The sequence below is a fragment of the Oncorhynchus gorbuscha genome, linkage group LG02, assembly GCF_021184085.1.
Source record: "Oncorhynchus gorbuscha isolate QuinsamMale2020 ecotype Even-year linkage group LG02, OgorEven_v1.0, whole genome shotgun sequence".
Taxonomy (NCBI): Eukaryota; Metazoa; Chordata; class Actinopteri; order Salmoniformes; family Salmonidae; genus Oncorhynchus; species Oncorhynchus gorbuscha.
The window spans coordinates 32,209,280-32,230,667 of NC_060174.1; the positions used below are offsets into that span (position 1 = coordinate 32,209,280).

At 42.5% G+C, this 21,388-nt stretch overlaps 1 protein-coding gene across 1 annotated transcript; it reads left to right on the top strand.

Annotated features, from left to right (window-relative positions):
- Positions 1-1,429: 1,429 nt before the first annotated feature.
- On the top strand, positions 1,430-20,870 carry gnrhr4 (gonadotropin releasing hormone receptor 4). The gene is made up of 4 exons (XM_046293763.1): positions 1,430-1,543; positions 17,141-17,769; positions 18,473-18,677; positions 18,874-20,870. Exons 2-4 carry the CDS (start codon positions 17,218-17,220, stop codon positions 19,389-19,391), a joined length of 1,275 nt encoding a protein of 424 aa, XP_046149719.1. The 5' UTR covers positions 1,430-1,543; positions 17,141-17,217; the 3' UTR covers positions 19,392-20,870.
- The last annotated feature ends 518 nt before the right edge of the window (positions 20,871-21,388 follow it).

Below are 21,388 nucleotides of genomic sequence, written 5' to 3' on the forward strand. Positions count from 1 at the left end.
TCTCTTATGGCCAATCTTCCAATAATATGCCTACAAATACGTCACAATGCTGCAGACAACTTGGAGAAACGATAAAGGGCAGGCTAATTCGTGGCGCTTTCACAGCCATATAAGGAGACAATGAAAAACAGAGCCTCAAATCCTGCTCATTTCCTGTTTGAAGTTTCATCTTGGTTTCGCCTGTTGCATCAGTTCTGGGGCACTCACAGATAATATCTTTGCAGTTTTGGAAACGTCAGAGTGTTTTCTTTCCAAAGCTGCCAATTATATGCATAGTCGAGCATCTTTTCGTGAAAGAATATTGCGCTTAAAACGGGCACGTTTTTTAATCCAATAATGACATAGCGCCCCCATAGGTTGAAGAGGTTAAGCCTACTTCCGGGTATAAACTAATCAAAAATGAAATAGATTTAGTTTTCCGTTATTACATCTCCAATTCTGACAGTAATTGAGAAAACAAGTCGATTTTCGATTTTTGTTGTTCAAATTCAGAAACCAAAAACGAAAAATGTGATGTCTTTTCACTTGGTCTTTTGAATCATACAACCAATGAACGGATGTTACACAGACAAGTAGGCTACACGACCCGATATGCGATGATACAGATGCTGAGGAAGGAGTGAATCATGGAGTTATATCATTGCTATTGATGAAGTCTGATTATTGCCAATACTAAACATTCTCTCTATTATAAAAGCAATTTAGGCAACAATTTTAAGGAGCCTTTCTAAAACCTGCTTAAACCTCAGGTGGAAAAGTGTCAGTTTCCTTCTTCACTGTTCTACTACCATAAGGCAAAAACTGTTTCTGCAGTGGATTTGGAATAATCGATTTACGAGAAACAAACGAATGTGTTTTTAATGGGGAATTGTCAGCCAATTCACAGGTCAGTAGTTTATTCAGTCCAGTTGGTAAACGTGGTATTAGGGGATTCTTGAAATCTGTGAATAGAGTACAATCATATTAAACTCTTCTGTTATTCCAATAGTTCATTATTAGTAAACTACTTCAAGGTCACACACAATGTTCCAGTTTTAAGGATGATTGGTTCCACATTTCTATTTATGCATACTAGTTGAGTTATGCTACATTATTAATGAGGTAGCTTCCTTACGCTGAGGAAATGGTCATTGTAATTTAATCAAAATTGACGTCTTAACCCATTCATAGACGCCAACTACCTTTAGCGCCTATTGCTATCTTCTGGTCGGTGAATTTTGTTAAGATCCCCAACGCTTTCTCTAAACGTTAACATTGCCTGTGGTACGGTTTTGGAAACATAAGGAAAGTATCTTACATATCAGCGATAAATGCTTTTAAAAGGTTAAATTACTACCCACTTTATAGAGTTAGGGTTCCCACACTGCCATATTTCCATGTTACAGCACGTGTTTATGGAAAACCAACAGAAGTCAGACGACTAACTGTGCTCATTAACGATCATGCGTCTCTGAACACCTGTGTAAACGAAGATCGGACGGCACAATTGTATCGTCACAGAAAAACACTGTTGGCTGCAACTGTGTTAAAACCGGTACATACAGTAAGTGTATATTTAGTATTTGTTAAATAATTTGTGATATGAAAGTGGAGGGCTGTTTCTAGAACTGTACAATGATTCCATGGAGTATTTGTCTGATTTGGCTGCCAGAGCCAATTCGCCTCTAAACAGAATATGTAACATAATAGCTCCCCGATGGAATGTCCTAGGGTGAGTGATGTATTTATAGTCATATGACCGTAGTGAACAAGGTGCATCTACCCCCCTAACTACTAAGGGTGCAGTTAGGGATGAAACATTCACCGATACGCATCGATCCCAGGTTCAAATGTTGAAATTATGAGTGCATCGTTTCCAAATCAACATCCATCGGTCCGAAAATCGATTCAAACGCTACGAATCACCTGTAAACGTAACTGTTTTGCTCAAATTACTTTCTAACGTAACCTTACAAAACGACCTGATCTTTTGTGACATCCCGCATCCCCACCTTCAGTGTTAAACTAAACACGTAATTATGTTGACAGTCCCCGGACAATATCATCAGCCAAATCAAATTGCGCGCTGTGTGCAGCTTCGCGCACTGCCCAACGAGGTAGGTCTATTCCTGATCACCTTCAGTATTCAAATGTTTGTAAAATGGCTTGTGCAATGTTATGCATTATTAGTTGAGTAACAACCCATGTAAATTGCTATGTTATTTTTTTAATCAAATGTGGTGTTAAATTGTATTTTAATGGAATACAAGTAGCCCATACTACCGCCAGACACAACTCTCATCTGGCTACAGGTAGGCTACATGCTGATCGGGCATATATTAGATTGTTCAGGTTCACCATCAGCAGTCCGTATACAGTACCAGTCAAGTGTGGACACACCTACTCAAGCAAGGGTTTTCTTTGATTCTACAATTTTCTACATTGTATAATAATAGTGAAGACATCAAAACTACTGAATAACACATGGAATCATTTAGTAACCAAAATTGTCCATTGTTAAACAAATATTATATTTGGGAATCTTCAAAGTAGCCACCCTTTGCCCTGATGACAGCTTTGCACATTCTTGTCATTCTCTCAACCAGCTTCACCTGGAATGCTTGTTCCCATATATGCTTAGCACTTGTTAGCTGCTTTTCCTTCACTCTGCGGTTCATCTCATGCCAAACCATCTCAATTGGGTTGAGGTCGGGTGATTGTGGAGGCCAGGTCATCTGATGCAGCACTCTATCACTCTCCTTCTTGGTCAAACATCCCTTACACATCCTGTAGATATGTTGAGTCATTGTCCTGTGGAAAAACAAATTATAGTTTCACTAAGCGAAAACCAGATGGGATGGCGTATCGCTACAGAATGCTGTGGTAGCCGTACTGGTTAAGTGTGCTTGAATTCTAAATAAATGACAGTGTCACCAGCAAAGCACCATCACAACTCTTCCATGCTTCACAGTGGGAACTACACATACGGAGATCATCCATTCACCTACTCTGCATCTTCCAGAGACATGGTGGTTGGAAACAAAAATGCAAATTTGGACTCCTCAGACCAAAGGACAGATTTCCATTGCTCATGTTTCTTGGCTCAAGCAAGTCTCTTCTTATTATTGATGTACTTTTATTAGTGGTTTATATTAGAGGTCGACTGACTATGATTTTTCAACGCCGATACCAATTAATCGGACAATTTTTATTTATTTTTATTTTTATTTTTTAATATATATGTAATAATGACAATTACAACAATACTGAATGAACACTTATTTTTAACTTAATATAATACATCTAAAAATCAATTTAGCCTCAAATAAATAATGAAACATGTTCAATTTGGTATAAATAATGCAAAAACAAAGTGTTGGAGAAGAAAGTAAAAGTGCAATATGTGCCATGTAAAAAAAATCTAACGTTTAGGTTCCTTGCTCAGAACATGAGCAATATGTTGGTGGTTCCTTTTAACATGAGTCTTCAATATTCCAAGGTAAGAGGTTTTAGGTTGTAGTTAATATAGTATTTATAGGACTATTTCTCTCTATACCATTTGTATTTCACATACCTTTGACTATTGGATGTTCTTATAGGCACTTTAGTATTGCCAGTGTAACAGTACAGCTTCCGTCCCTCTCCTCGCTCCTACCTGGGCTCCAACCAGGAACACATCGACAACAGCCACACTCGAAGCATCGTTACCCGTGCAGAGGAAGGGGAACAACCACTCCAAGTCTCAGAGCGAGTGTCGTTTGAAACGCTATTAGCGCGCACCCCGCTAACTAGCTAGCCATTTCACATTGGTTACACCAGCATAATCTTGGGAGTTGATAGGCTTGAAGTCATAAACAGCGCTGTGCTTCGAAGAGCTGCTGGCAAAACGCACAAAGGTGCTGTTTGAATGAATGCCTACGAGCCTGCTGCTGCCTACCATCACTCAGTCAGACTGCTATATCAAATCATAGACTTAATTATAACATAATAACACACAGAAATACGAGCCTTTGGTCATTAAGGCACATGAAAGTTCACCTGTTCCAGATTGTATTTCTGGCACAAAAATAATGGATGTTCAAATGGCTCTCTCGACATACGCCTAGTTTCCTGAAATGAGTCAAAAATCGTTTGTCGAGATCGGTGTGGAAGAACATGACTGGCCTGCAGAGAGCCCTGAATTCAACCACATTGAACACCTTTGGGATGAATTAGAAAGCCGACTGCGAGCCTGGACTACTCGTCCAAGATCAGTGCCCAAAATCACTAATGCTCTTGTGGCTGAATGGAAGCAAGTTCCCGCAGCAATGTACTACAATCTAATGGAATGCCTTCCCAGAAGAGTGGAAGTTGTTATAGTAGCGAAGGAAGTACCAACTCCATATTAGTGCCCATGATTTTGGAATGAAATGTCCGACAAGCACATAGAATTGGTCATGTGTTTGTATAGTCAGTGTTTGCTTTTTTATTTTTACCCATGTACGAATAGGGCCCTTCTATGCGACGGAATGGAAACCAGAGAACCTCTTTGGTTGAATCTGTTTTAGATATTCATTGCTCAACTGCGGGACCTTGTATATGTGGGGTAAAGAAATTAGGTAATCATTCAAAATTCCATGAAACGTATTATGTTGTGACATTTTTACTACTGAACTTATTTATGCTTATAAAGGGATTGAATTTTATTTTATTTATTTTATTTCACCTTTATTTAACCAGGTAGGCAAGTTGAGAACAAGTTCAAATTTACAATTGCGACCTGGCCAAGATAAAGCATAGCAGTTCGACAGATACAAACACACATACATACAGTTAATAATACAGTATAAACAAGTCTATATACAATGTGAGCAAATTAGGTGAGAAGGGAGGTAAAGGCAAAAAAGGCCATGGTGGCAAAGTAAATACAATATAGCAAGTAAAACACTGGAATGGTAGTTTTGCAATGGAAGAATGTGCAAAGTAGAAATAAAAATAATGGGGTGCAAAGGAGCAAAATAAATAAATAAATTAAATACAGTTGGGAAAGAGGTAGTTGTTTGGGCTAAATTATAGGTGGGCTATGTACAGGTGCAGTAATCTGTAAGATGCTCTGACAGTTGGTGCTTAAAGCTAGTGAGGGAGATAAGTGTTTCCAGTTTCAGAGATTTTTGTAGTTCGTTTCAGTCATTGGCAGCAGATAACTGGAAGGAGAGGCGGCCAAAGAAATAATTGGTTTTGGGGGCGACTAGAGAGATATACCTGCTGGAGCGTGTGCTACAGGTGGGAGATGGTGACCAGCGAGCTGAGATAAGGGGGGACTTTACCTAGCAGGGTCTTGTAGATGACATGGAGCCAGTGGGTTTGGCGACGAGTATGAAGCGAGGGCCAGCCAACGAGAGCGTACAGGTCGCAATGGTGGGTAGTATATGGGGCTTTGATGACAAAACGAATTGCACTGTGATAGACTGCATCCAATTTGTTGAGTAGGGTATTATAGCTCCAAGATGGCGTAGCAGTCGGACGTGTGTTTTGTCTTGTCCCGTCCTGTCTGGTGTAAATATAGTTTTCCTCGTTTTTGTCTGTATATATTTCGTACATATTTTAATCTCACTTTCCAACTATAGGCTGAATATACTCTCCTGCAACCCGCATCACCCAATGTGGTACGGATCTGCTTTTTCTATACTTTAGAACCGGAACCCCCATCAGAAGCTAGCCAGCTAACTAGCTACTAGCTAGTACTCAGTTAGCCACTGCTAGCGGTCTTCAAAGCTAACTAGGACACCAGCGCGACATCAACACAGAGCATATCAGACTGCTTTTTCTCTACCACATCTCCGGATTCCTACCGCAAGCTCTGAACCTTTACACCGGATAATCGCAACTAGCTAGCTGCAATCCATATGGCTACTCCTGGCTAACGTCTCTGCCCCAAAGCAAGCACTAGTTAGCCTTGAGCTAGCCTCGAGCTAAGCCCATCTCCCGACTAGCCGAAGAGGTCCAACAATACCTCTTTTGCCAATTGGCCTGGACCCTTTACTGCCGACACGGAGCCCCGCCGATCCATCACGACTGGTCCGCCGACATAATCGTCCGAGGTGGTTTCAACAGGCTTTTCCGTTGCGACATCGCCAAAGATCCATCTGCAGGCCAAGGCCCGCGAGCTTTCTGAATCGCTGTGTCTCCAGCTCACCTAGCGTTCTAGAGCATCTGTAGCATACTCCTGGGCTACAATTACCCGGGCCCACGACCGGTCTGTCGATGTCACCGCATGATGAAGAGGAATAAACAGACTCACCCCATCGCGACGTCCCCCAAAGGTTAACTCTCTAGCCCTCGCTATCTCCCTGCTTGCTAATTCGGCCTGCTAACGGCTAGCTTGTCTAGCCCGGGCCTACGAACTGTTAGCTTGTTAGCACAGGCCTGCTAACCGTCTGAATCACCGCGTCCCAAACACTCTCTGAACCCATTTACTTTCTATCTCTTTTTGATTTTGATTTTGTTTATACCTTCCGGAAACCTGCCTCACCCACTGTGATACGGAATCGCTATTACTTTCAATTTTAATTTTATTTTTATGCCTCACTCAAGAACCTCCAGACGCTAACCATCTAACTAGCTACAAGCTATTTAGTCATTGTTAGTTTCTTTTTAAACCTGGATAACACTCGCCAGTCCAGCTTCCCTGCCCATCCACCGCTGCCCCCTGGACACTGATCTCTTGGCTACATAGCTGACGCACACTGGACTGTCCATTAATCACGGTACTCCATTCTGCTTGTTTGTTTTATCTGTCGGCCCAGTTGCCTAGTCAACGCCATTTTACCTGCTGTTTGTTGTGCTAGCTGATTAGCCTCGCCTACTGTTTTTAGCTAGCTTTCCCAATTCAACACCTGTGATTACTGTATGCCTCGCTGTATGTCTCTCTCAAATGTCAATATGCCTTGTATACTGTTGTTCAGGTTAGTTATCATTGTTTTAGTTCACAATGGAGCCCTTAGATCCACTCTGCATACCCCTGTTACCTCCTTTGTCCCACCTCCCACACATGCGGTGACCTCACCCATTACAACCAGCATGTCCAGAGATACAACCTCTCTCATCATCACCCAGTGCCTGGGCTTACCTCCGCTGTACCCGCACCCCACCATACCCCTGTCTGCGCATTATGCCCTGAATATATTCTACCATGCCCAGAAACCTGCTCCTCTTATCCTCTGCCCCCAACGCTCTAGGCGACCAGTTTTGATAGCCTTTAGCCGCACCCTCATACTACTCCTTCTCTGTTCCACGGGTGATGTGGAGGTAAACCCAGGCCCTGCATGTCCCCAGGTACCCTCATTTGTTGACTTCTGTGATCGAAAAAGCCTTGGTTTTATGCATGTCAACATCAGAAGCCTCCTCCCTAAGTTTGTTTTACTCACTGCTTTAGCACACTCTGCTAACCCTGATGTCCTTGCCGTGTCTGAATCCTGGCTCAGGAAGGCCACCAAAAATTCAGAGATTTCCATACCCAACTATAACATCTTCTGTCAAGATAGAACTGCCAAAGGGGGCGGAGTCGCAGTCTACTGCAGAGATAGCCTGCAAAGTAATGTCATACTTTCCAGGTCCATACCAGTTTGAACTACTAATTTTGAAAATTACTCTCTCCAGAAATAAGTCTCTCACTGTTGCCGCTTGCTACCGACCACCCTCAGCTCCCAGCTGTGCCCTGGACACCATTTGTGAATTGATAGCCCCCCCATCTAGCTTCAGAGTTTGTTCTGTTAGGTGACCTAAACTGGGATATGCTTAACACCCCGGCAGTCCTACAATCTAAGCTAGATGCCCTCAATCTCACTCAAATCATCAAGGAACCCACCAGGTACAACCCTAACTCTGTAAACAAGGGCACCCTCATAGACGTCATCCTGACCAACTGGCCCTCCAAATACACCTCCGCTGTCTTCAACCAGGATCTCAGCGACCACTGCCTCATTGCCTGTATCCGCCACGGAGCCGCAGTCAAACGACCACCCCTCATCACTGTCAAACGCTCCCTAAAACACTTCTGTGAGCAGGCCTTTCTAATCGACCTGGCCCGGGTATCCTGGAAGGACATTGACCTCATCCCGTCAGTTGAGGATGCCTGGTCATTCTTTAAAAGTAACTTCCTCACCATTTTAGATAAGCATGCTCCGTTCAAAAAATGCAGAACCAAGAACAAATACAGCCCTTGGTTCACTCCAGACCTGACTGCCCTCGACCAGCACAAAAACATCCTGTGGCGGACTGCAATAGCATCGAATAGCCCCCGTGATATGCAACTGTTCAGGGAAGTCAGGAACCAATACACGCAGTCAGTCAGGAAAGCTAAGGCCAGCTTCTTCAGGCAGAAGATTGCATCCTGTAGCTCCAACTCCAAAAAGTTCTGGGACACTGTGAAGTCCATGGAGAACAAGAGCACCTCCTCCCAGCTGCCCACTGCACTGAGGCTAGGTAACACAGTCTCCACCGATAAATCCATGATTATCGAAAACTTCAATAAGCACTTCTCAACGGCTGGCCATGCCTTCCGCCTGGCTACTCCAACCTTGGCCAACAGCTCTGCCCCCCCCCCCCCGCAGCTCCTCGCCCAAGCCTCTCCAGGTTCTCCTTTACCCAAATCCAGATAGCAGATGTTCTGAAAGAGCTGCAAAACCTGGACCCGTACAAATCAGCTGGGCTTGACAATCTCGACCCTCTATTTCTGAAACTATCTGCCGCCATTGTCGCAACCCCTATTAACAGCCTGTTCAACCTCTCTTTCATATCGTCTGAGATCCCCAAGGATTGAAAAGCTGCCGCAGTCATCCCCCTCTTCAAAGGGGGAGACACCCTGGACCCAAACTGTTATAGACCTATATCCATCCTGCCCTGCCTATCTAAGGTCTTCGAAAGCCAAGTCAACAAACAGGTCACTGACTATCTCGAATCCCACCGTACCTTCTCCGCTGTGCAATCTGGTTTCCGAGCCGGTCACGGGTGCACCTCAGCTACACTCAAGGTACTAAACGATATCATAACCGCCATCGATAAAAGACAGTACTGTGCAGCCGTCTTCATCGACCTCGCCAAGGCTTTCGACTCTGTCAATCACCATATTCTTATCGGCAGACTCAATAGCCTCGGTTTTTCGGATGACTGCCTTGCCTGGTTCACCAATTACTTTGCAGACAGAGTTCAGTGTGTCAAATCGGAGGGCATGCTGTCCGGTCCTCTGGCAGTCTCTATGGGGGTGCCACAGGGTTCAATTCTCGGGCCGACTCTTTTCTCTGTATATATCAATGATGTTGCTCTTGCTGCGGGCGATTCCCTGATCCACCTCTACGCAGACGACACCATTCTATATACTTTCGGCCCGTCATTGGACACTGTGCTATCTAACCTCTAAACGAGCTTCAATGCCATACAGCACTCCTTCCGTGGCCTCCAACTGCTCTTAAACGCGAGTAAAACCAAATGCATGCTTTTCAACCGATCGCTGCCTGCACCCGCATTCCCGACTAGCATCACCACCCTGGATGGTTCCGACCTTGAATATGTGGACATCTATAAGTACCTAGGTGTCTGGCTAGACTGCAAACTCTCCTTCAAGACTCACATCAAACATCTCCAATCGAAAATCAAATCAAGAGTCGGCTTTCTATTCCGCAACAAAGCCTCCTTCACTCACACCGCCAAGCTTACCCTAGTAAAACTGACTATCCTACCGATCCTCGACTTCGGCGACGTCATCTACAAAATAGCTTCCAACACTCTACTCAGCAAACTGGATGCAGTCTATCACAGTGCCATCCGTTTTGTCACTAAAGCACCTTATACCACCCACCACTGCGACTTGTATGCTCTAGTCGGCTGGCCCTCACTACATATTAGTCGCCAGACCCACTGGCTCCAGGTCATCTACAAGTCCATGCTAGGTAAAGCTCCGCCTTATCTCAGTTCACTGGTCACGATGGCAACACCCATCCGTAGCACGCGCTCCAGCAGGTGTATCTCACTGATCATCCCTAAAGCCAACACCTCATTTGGCCGCCTTTCGTTCCAGTACTCTGCTGCCTGTGACTGGAACGAACTGCAAAAATCGCTGAAGTTGGAGACTTTTATCTCCCTCACCAACTTCAAACATCAGCTATCCGAGCAGCTAACCGATCGCTGCAGCTGTACATAGTCTATTGGTAAATAGCCCACCCATTTTCACCTACCTCATTCCCATACTGTTTTTATACTGTTTTTTATTTATTTACTTTTCTGCTCTTTTGCACACCAATATCTCTACCTGTACATGACCATCTCATCATTTATCACTCCAATTGTATTATTCGCCTACCTTCTCATGCCTTTTGCACACATTGTATATAGACTGCCCATTTTTTCTACTGTGTTGGGAGAAAAAAATCAGGATATCAGGCGGAGAGACAAAAACAATGTTCAGCATGTCTCTCAGAACATAGGAAAAAGCCGCCTGGATGATTGACTTGTTAATTGTTTACTCCATGTGTAACTCTGTGTTGTCTGTTCACACTGCTATGCTTTGTTTTGGCCAGGTCGCAGTTGCAAATGAGAACTTGTTCTCAACTAGCCTACCTGGTTAAATAAAGGTGAAATAAATAAAAAATAAAAAAATGGAGGTTATTTTGTAAATGACATCGCCAAAGTCGAGTATTGGTAGGATGGTCAGTTTTACAAGGGTATGTTTGGCAGCATGAGTGAAGGATGCTTTGTTGCGAAATAGGAAGCCAATTCCAGATTTAACTTTGGATTGGAGATGTTTGATATGGGTCTGGAAGGAGAGTTTACACTCTAACCAGAAACCTAAGTATTTGTAGTTGTCCACGTATTCTAAGTCAGAGCCGTCCAGAGTAGTGATGTTGGACAGGCGGGTAGGTGCAGGTAGCGATCGGTTGAAGAGCATGCATTTAGTTTTACTTGTATTTAAGAGCAATTGGAGGCCACGGAAGGAGAGTTGTATGGCATTGAAGCTTACCTGGAGGGTTGTTAACACAGTGTCCAAAGAAGGGCCAGAAGTATACAAAATGATGTCGTCTGAATACCTTTTGACGCAATACATTTCAGCTTTGATTTTATTATTAATTTGTCAGAATTTCCAAAAACATAATTATATTTTGACATTATGGTGTGTTGTGTGTAAACCAGTGAAAAAACCCTCAATTTAATCAATTTTTAAATTCGGCCTGTAAAACAACATCTGGAGAATGTCAAGGGGTGTGAACTTTGAAGACACTGTGTATACACTGAAAAAATATAAACACAACTTTCAACAATTTTTGAAAGTTGTGAGAGAGAGATTCAACAGAGATTTTACTGAGTTACAGTTTATATAGGGAAATCAGTTAATTGAAATAAATTAATATGGGCCTAATCTATGGATTTCACAAGTTGATTGCAGATACCTTAAAAGGTAGGGCCGTGGATCAGAGAACCAGTCTGTATCTGGTGTGACCACCATTTGCCTCATGCAACGTGTCACATTTCCTTCACATAGGGATGATCAGGCTGTTAGTTTTGGAATGTTGTCCCACTCTTCAATGGCTGTGCAAAGTTGCTGGCTATTTGCGGAAACCGGAACACGCTCTTGGTCAATGTGTACGGAAGCATCTCAAACATGCTCAATGGGTGACATGTCTAGTGAGTATGCAGGCCAGGACTTTTTCAGCTTACAGGAATTGTGTACAGATCCTTGCGACATTGGGCTGTGCATTATCATGCTGAAACATGAGGCGGTGGATCAATGGCATTACAATGGACCTCAGAATCTCGTTATATCTCTTTTTGTTCAAATTGACATCAATAAAATGCTATTCTGTTTGTTGTCCGTAGCTTATGCCTGCCCAAACTGTAACCCTACCACCACCATCTGGCACTCTTTTCACAATATTGACATCAGCCCGGTACAGTAGAAACTCGGGATTCAGCCGGGAAGAGGACACTTTTCCAGTGTGCCAGTGACCATCGAAGGCGAGCATTTGCCCACTGAAGTCGGTTCCGACACCGAACTGCAGTCAGGTCAAGACCCTGGTGAGGACGACGAGCACGCAGATGCGCTTCACTGAGACTTTCTGACTGTGCAGAAATTCTTAGGTTGTACAAATCCAGTTTTATCAGTTGTCTGCGTGGCTGGTCTCAGACATCACACAGTTGAATAAGCCGGATGTGGCGGTTGTGAGGCCGGTTGGACGAACTGCCAAATTCTCTAAAACAATGTTTGAGGCAGTTTATGGTAGTGACATTAACATACAATTATCTGCCAACAGCTCTGGTTGCCAATATCTGCCAATTGCCTGCTCCCCCAACTTGATGCCGTGTGACAAAACTGTCCATTTTACGGGGCTTTTATTGTGCTCAGTACAAGGTGCACATGTGTAATGATCATGTAATTCAATCAGCTTCTTGATATGCTACATTTCTCAGGTGGATGGATTATCTTGGCAAATTAGAAATGGTCACCTAACAGGGATGTAAACAAATTAGTGCACAACATTTTAGAGAAATAAGCTTTTTGTGCATGTGGGAAATTTCTGGGATATATGATTAAACATGGGTATGACGCTACTTTACATACTGTATTTTTGTTCCACTGTACAGTGTATTCGAAAAATATTCAGATATTCCACATATTTGAAAAAATGTTCTAATGTGATAAAATATCACAAGTATTCAGACCCTTTACTTCTACTTTTGTTGAAGCACCTTTTGTCAGTGTTGAGTATGACGCTACAAACTTGGCACACCTTTATATGGGGAGTTTCTCCCATTTTCTGCAGCTCCGCTCCACCTCTTTCAGGTTAGATGGGGAGCATTGCTGCACAGCTATGTTCAGGTCACTCCAGAGATGTTCGATCGGGTTCATTTCAGGGCTTTGGCTGGGCAACTCGGGGACATTTGAAGACTTGTCCCGAAGCCACTCCAGCATTGGGGAAAGGGGGATACCTAGTCAGTTGTACAACTGAAGTGTGTCTTCAGCATTTAACCCAACCCCTCTGAATCAGAGCGGTGTGGGGGCTACCTTAATTGACATCCACATTTCGGCACCTTGCTCAGGGGCAGAATGACAGATTTGACCTTGGCTGCTCGGGGATTCGATCCAGCAACTTTTAGGTTACTGGCCCAATGCACTAACCGCTAGGCTACCTGCCGTCACCCAGTCGGAGGTCCTGAGCACTCTGGAGCAGGTTTTCATCAAGGATCTCTCTGTACTTTGCTCCGTTCATCTTTCCCTCGATCCTGACTAGTTTCCCAGTCCCTGCCGCCAAAAAACATCACCACAGCATGATGATGCCACCATCATGGTTCACCGTAGGGATGGTACCAGGGTCCTCCAGGCGTGACGCTTGGCATTCAGGCAAAATAGTTCAATTTTGGTTTCATCAGACTAGAGAATCTTGTTACGTGCCTTATGTCAAACTCCAAGTGGGCTGTTATGTGCTTTTTACTGAGGAGTGGCTTCCATCTGGCCACTCTACCAAAAAGGCCTGATTTGGTGGAGTGCTGCAGAGATGGTTGTCCTTCTGGAAGGTTCTCCCATCCCCACAGGAACTGGAGCTCTGTCGGAGTGACCATCAGGTTCCTGATCACCTCATGGTCCTTCTCTCCCGATTTTACAGTTTGGCAGGACGGCCAGCTTTAGGGAGTGTCTTGGTGGTTCCAAATGTCTTCCATTTCAGAATGATGGAGGCCACTGTTCTTGGGGACCTTCAATGCTGCAGAAATGTTTTGGTACCCTTCCTCAGATCTCTGCCTCGAAACAATCCTGTCTCGGAGCTCTACAGACAATTCCTTCGACCTCATGGCTTGGTTCTTGCTCGGACATGCGCTGTCAACTGTGGGACCTTATATAGACAGGTATGTCCCTTTCCAAATTGTGTTCAGTCAATTGAATTTACAACTGGTGGACTCCAAGTTGTAGAAACATCTCAAGGATGATCAATGGATTTTCGATGCACCTGAGCTCAATTTTGAGTCTCATAGCAAAGGGTCTGAATACTTTTGTAAATAAGGTATTTCAGTTATCGCTTTGTCATTATGGGGTGTTGGGTGTAGATTGGGGGAAAACAAATAATTGTATCAATTTTAGAATAAGGCTGTAACGCAACAATGTGAAATGTCAAGGGGTCTGAATACTTTCCGAATGCACTGTGTATATACACTGAGTGTACAAAACATTAAGGACACCTTCTGAATATTGAGATGCACCCCCCCCCCCCTTGCCCTTGGAACAGCCTCAATTAGTTGAGGTTGGAGTGTCTCAAGCATTCCTCAGGAATGCTGGCCCGTGTTGATTCCAGTGCTTCCCACAGTTGTGTCAAGTTGGCTGGTTGTCCTTTGGGTGGTGGACCATTCTTGATGCACATGGGAAACTGTTGCACATGAAAAACCCAACAACGTTGCAATTCTTGACACGAGCCTGACATGTCAACTCTTGAGGCTTAAAGATCCTTCTTGAACCTGTCTCTTAAACTTCATGTAAACTGACTTTGTAAATTCGAACAAATTACCATCAATAAGGGACCATATCTTTCACCTGGGCAGTCTGTCATGGAAAGATCAGGTTTCCTTAATGTTTTGTACTCTGTATATTTATTTTAATGAAAATCATAGCCAAATGTTTGGGACATATTTGGTGAAATGATAAGGGGATGATAGCAGTGCCGGCTATGTTGTGTGATGATTGTGAGGCACTATAGAAATTTGATAGCCCCAAGACAAGGACTTCCAAATGGCACATCAAGGGAACTTTAGTTTAGGCCTACTGTTCAGATTAGGTCAATTGAATTACATTGACTGGAGGTCTATAACCTCTCTCACAGCCTAAAATAGGGGGCATCAACCGGTCAATCTCCAAGGCATTCCCAGTAGATCACCAAACATTCCTGTAAAAACAACAACGATAAAGCCTTGCATTCATTATTACATTTCTTTTATCCATTTCGCGCTTTTAGTGGAAGGTGCACTTGATTCAGCAGCCCTATCACCGGGAATGTAAAGTGTTCCCATTTAAAAAATCATAATCACGTCTGAATGTAGAACCCAAATAGCAAGTCAAGTGCACATATAGGCCTACCGCTGGCAAAATCATATGTTTCTTTTTATTTCACCTTTATTTAACCAGGTAGGCTAGTGGTTGAGAACAAGTTCTCATTTACAACTGTGACCTGGCCAAGATAAAGCAAAGCAGTTCGACACATACAACAACACAGAGTTACACATGGAATAAACAAACACAGTCAATAATACAGTAGAACAAGTTCATATACAGTGTGTGAAAATGAGGTAAGATAAGGGAGGTAAGGTAATACATAGGCCATGGTGGCGAAGTAATTACAATATAGCAATTAAACACTGGAATGGTAGATGTGCAGAAGATGAATGTGCAAGTAGAGATGCTCCTTTGCACCGCAGTAAGAAATAAATAAATACAGTATATGGCTAGGCTATTTGCAGATGGGCTATGTACAGGTGCAATGATCTGTGAGCTGCTCTGACAACTGGTGCTTAAAGCTAGTGAGGGAGATATGTGTCTCCAGCTTCAGTGATTTTTGCAGTTAGTTCCAGTCATTGGCAGCAGAGAACTGAAAGGGAAGGCGGCCAAAGAAGGAATTGGCTTTGGAGGTGACCAGTGAGATATACCTGCTGGAGCGCGTGCTGCTTTGGTGACCAGTGAGCTGAGATAAGGCGGGGCTTTACCTATCAAAGACTTGTAGATGACTTGGAGCCAGTGGGTTTGGCGACGAGTATGAAGCGAGGACCAGCCAACGAGTGCGTACAGATGGCAGATGAAAACGGATGGCACTGTGATAGACTGCATCCAATTTGTTGAGTAGAGTGTTGGAGGCTATTTTGTAAATGACATCACCAAAGTCTAGGATCGGTAGGATGGTCAGTTTTACGAGGGTATGTTTGGCAGCATGAGTGAAGGCTGCTTTGTTGCGAAATAAGAATCTGATTCTAGATTTAATTTTGGATTTGAGATGCTTAATGTGAGTCTGGAAGGAGAGTTTACAGTCTAACCAGACACCTAGGTAGTTGTTCACATATTCTAAGTCAGAACCGTACAGAGTAGTGATGCTGGACGGGCGGGCAGGTGTGGGCAGCGATCGGTTGAAGAGCATGCATTTACTTTAACTTGCATTTAAGAGCAGTTAGAGACCACGGAAGGATGAGTTGTATGGCTATATAGCTCAGATTACCTTATCTGCAGTTTCCTTGTGCCATAGACTGTGAAAAGAAGCCTCGAGCGCACAGCAAAGTTGATACTGTGAGATTTCAAAGCTTTTAAAACCATGAGCTGCAGTTAAGATAAGTTATTCAGCACTGTCAACACTTTATTTTAATTTATAAGCCATAAAATGCACATTCTCTGTACTTCCACTCATGCTACAACCACCACTGTAGCTGAAATTAATGAGTAGCAAAGTGTTTCAATAAGCTTGCATTGTTATTGTTAGCGGCATTTGTCTTTTTTAATATCAAGGAATATGACTTTCTTTAGTTTTATAATTTCAAAATGGGCTGAGAATAACATTGACAGGGCAATTCAAGCATAGTCATTATGCAGTGATAATGTATTGGGCCTATAGCCTACTGCACAAACCTCATTGCTATAGAACTGTTTTTAATAGGTTCATGTTGTATAGCCTTACGTTTTAAGTCATGTTTTTAAATAAATTTACATTTACATTTAAGTCATTTGCATAGCGACTTACAAATTGGGTCATTCACCTTTTTGGGAAGTCATAACAATAGTGCATCTAAAACTTTAAATAATCCTAGGTAAATCTCGGCTTTGATTTTGATTCAGAATTGATCTTGACACTAACCTTTTCTGTGACTACTGGCCTAATATATAATATTAACTCCTGCAGAATTAAGCCTTTCTAACAGTAAAATAATACACCAAATGTACATTTTGACTTGGAAACCAGCCTATGTAAAAATAAAAAAAGACCTGTAAAAACATCACTCCAATGTTGTGCATTTTCTATATTTACGGGTTACGGTTGGGTGCTGGCCTCAGATTTTCACTTCATCACATAGTCGAGCGGTTGTGGATGGGTTATTAGCAATTGCGGGCGGGTGAACAAGTGCAAAAACTGCATTCTTAACATCCCTCTTTTCCAACCGTTTATTCTTACAGAGTGACCACAGTGTTCACATGAACACGTTGCTGGAGAACAACCAGAGAAGATATTGTCACTGCCTTTCCTGTGGGATATGAATGACAGCTTGAGAATGTCACCTGAGATCATGATGTTTCACCAAATGATGGAACAAGCCCAGAACGCCAGCTGTGAAGCACTCGCCCACATCTGCAATAAGAGTGCAAGTAGAGACTCACTACAGCTGCCCACCTTCTCCACAGCAGCCAAAGTCCGAGTGATCATTACTTTTACTCTGTGTGCCATGTCAGCTGTCTGTAACCTCGCTGTGCTGTGGGCTGCCAATACTAACGGCAAGCGCAAGTCCCACGTTAGGATATTAATAATTAACCTGACTGTGGCAGACCTGCTGGTGACTTTCATAGTCATGCCTGTTGATGCTGTCTGGAATATCACAGTTCAGTGGCAGGCAGGAGACGTCGCCTGTAGGCTACTGATGTTCATGAAACTTGTTGCCATGTACTCCTGTGCTTTTGTCACAGTAGTCATTAGCTTGGACCGCCAGTCTGCTATCCTCAACCCACTGGCCATCAATGAGGCCAAGAAGAGAAGCAAGATCATGTTGTCTGTGGCGTGGGCGATGAGTGTGATTCTGTCTGTTCCTCAGGTGAGGCTCTGGTTAAGAGAGGTTTCATGTTTTATCTCCCAGCCTAATCTTAAAACACCACCACAAGGATACAACTATACTTCTGGTATACCCCAGTGATGTTAAATATTTTAAGTAAAACATCAAATGACATAACCCTGCAGCAGCATTATAGCACATTACTGACTTAATGCACATTGTCAGGTTCACTTACCAAGAATAGAACATTTTGATTTTGACAGCAATTAGAAATGTAGTAATGGGAAGCACTAAGAAAACTAAACGCTTTCCTGAAGGGAATTTCAGTACAGGTGTTGCAGTTAATCAATATTGTCCATGGTTTAACCTTTAAATGTGATTTGATAACTGGTGAATAGGGCCATCATTTACTGATTCCTGATTATGACAGTAATTTTACATTTGGAGGCTCTGCAATGAAATCCAGTAAACTACATAGGCTTTGAGAAATGGAATCACCGAAAGAAGCCCTTACCTGCAATTAATTTCAAGCATTCAACGCTTGCCTCTTCACCTTTGTGCAAATTCAGTGAAATGAGCAATTAAACATGGTATTAGTCACATTGCAGACTAGGCAGGAGCAATTTTCTGCTGCATGAAACACTAGTATTTTATGCAGTATATCACTTAAGCCAAGCAATAGATTTATGGTTAAAGACCATACTTTTTTTATTGTTAAAAACAAACGTTTCCTTTGTTGTCATAGATGCTGATATTCCACAGCGTGACCATCACAGTCCCAGAAGAGTTTACCCAGTGCACTACCCGTGGGAGCTTTGTCCAACACTGGCAGGAAACCATGTATAACATGTTCACCTTTGCCTGTCTATTCCTGCTGCCGCTGATCATCATGATCGTCTGTTACACACGGATCCTGGTGGAGATATCCAGTCGAATGACCCATGGAAACAGTAGGTCAAATTACATATATTACCCTCAATTGTACTATTCCTGTGGCAGTAATTGTAGTTATTTCTAGGTGTAGTAGTATACAGTTGTTCATGAGGGGGTTACTAAGAGCACTGCATATTGATGATAAAGGTCATATAAACATATTGACAAATATGGTGTTGAGATTAGGAGAAAGTGTTTATTTCCTTGTTTCAGTGTCTTCTAAGGAGATACATCTCAGACGCTCCCACAACAACATTCCAAAAGCACGGATGAGGACTTTGAAAATGAGCATTGTTATCGTGACTTCCTTCATCGTCTGCTGGACCCCTTACTACCTGTTGGGACTGTGGTACTGGTTCTTCCCAGACGATATGGATGAGACGGTCTCTCATTCTTTGACTCATATGCTCTTTATTTTTGGCCTCTTCAATGCCTGTTTGGACCCAATAACTTACGGCCTGTTCACTATCCATTTCCGCCATGGCCTGAAGCGCTACTGTCAGAGTGCAGTCGTGCTCAGCCGTGAGTCAGAGAACAACACTACCCTGACCGGCTCCTTCAGGTGCTCTTCCTTCCGCATGACACGGCTTACCCAGCAAGGCCAGACCACCAACACTGGCCAGATGGCAGGGGAGGAACAGGGCAAGAAACCCTGCCGCTATAGCAACTACCTCACAGTTCACAGCAGTGGAGGTGACCCATGTCCGGCCAATCCTGAAAGCATGATATGAGGGATTAGAATAAATCCTACTTAAGAACATTGTTTTACCCTCATCTGTTGACTGACAATGAGTAACTTGAATACTTTTGTGCTGTAAGAAAGCACATTTTGCTTACATTTGCATTCAGCCAGAGATGATTTTCACTTTAAGCCATAAGACACTTATCTGCATATTACTTCAAACAGTAGTACTCCCGTAGAGTGGTCTTTGGACTTGTCCTGGAAAAACATGTTTCATTCAATAGAGCTGTACAGACCAAGTATACCAGGAAAAACAATATATCCAATTTCCTCAAGATGTGCGAAGGAGGAAGCCTATAAATGAATTGCTCTTTCATCTTGCAGGCAGAAATGATATATGCACTGTAAAAAGTGGGATGACGCTGTTGTTCATCTGAAGTGCTTTTACTGATTGGAATGATTGAAAATTATGTTTTGGTTTGTTCAACCTATTCTATAAAATCTGCCTGAGAATTTTTTTTTTGTTTAACAGATCAATTACGTTTTTTAAATTGAATGAAAGCTTCTAAATTGCTTTCAACACTGCATGCTCATTGAATAGTGGTGTGGGCAATGTAGCAGCTGCAGCCTATCAGAAGAGGTGGAGGCGTGACTTATTGGGAAGTGACTTTCAGGTTTCTGTTTTTTTCCCTCCTGTGAGAGTGAATGTCATTCCAGTTAATGTGGTCTACTTTAGTCACTTGTACACTGCCAGCATATGTAATGATACTTGCTTAAGAGCATGTGATACTGAAAACCCTGGTAAGATTTGTATATGTTAAGGTAGACCATGCTTGTTTGCAATATTGTAGCTACGAAATGTGAGTCTTTATGTAAAGAATGGTTGGAAAGGTTTTAAACAAGCTTTTTTATTTATTTACAGGAAATGTATTTAATTGCTTGTAACCCAGTTTGAAGAAATGTGGATATGTAATTCCAAATTTAAAATATGAAAAATGGGCTGTATTTAGGCTACATGAAATATTTGTTTGTATTTGTTATTTATTACTTTTAACAACCGTATAGCAAAGTGTGAATCTACCTTACAGAAATATGTATAGTCTTGTTTGGTTCTTTAGTAATGTGTTACTTATGAAAGTTACGTCCAGTGCCTCAGGGAAATCGCTGTATAGTGTATTGCATTGACATCAAACTGGAGACAACCAAACTGTAAAATGTGATTGGTTGGTTGGCTTGTCTCTAAAAATATATTGTGCGTGTGTGTGTGTTATACTTATGGCCACATTCTGTACATGTTACAGTTGAAGACAAACAGATACAGGTACTTTAATGTTGAATTTACTGGGACCCAAAAATGTTGCAGAAAACCCCCCGAAGACGCACTTCGTTAACTAATATTCGGTTGTATGCTTTTCTCTTAAATGTTAGCTTGTGTTCAAAGAAATAAGTTAAGGGGATAGCTATATTTGTGTGCATGATTGCAATATTTGTATTTGTGTACATTATTTAAATAAAGTTGTTCATTGTATTAATGCACACTAAGCAATTACTAAATTTATTGAAAGTAATTAACACAATCATATGTGAGCTTGGGGGGGGGGGTCGATTAGTTACATATCACAATATTATTTGGGACTCAAAGTATTGATTTCCCCCCCAAGAAACATGCACTACCGTTCAAAAGTTTGGGGTAACTTAGACATTTCCTTGTTTTGAAACAAACACTTTTTTTTTTAAATAACATCAAATTGATCAGAAATACAGTGTAGACATTGTTAATGTTGTAAATGACTACTGTAGCTGGAAACATATTTATTTTTATGGATATCTACAGAGGCCAAGTATCAGCAACCATCACTCCTGTCTTCCAATGGCATGTTGAAGTGACTCCAGGATGCTGCTCTTCTAGGCAGAGTTGCAAAGAAAAAGCCATATCCGACTGGCCAATTAAAAATAAATGATTTAAGATGGGCAAAAAAACAGACACTGGATAGAGGAACTCTGCCTAGAAGGCGAGCATCCCGGAGTTGCCTCTTCACTGTTGAC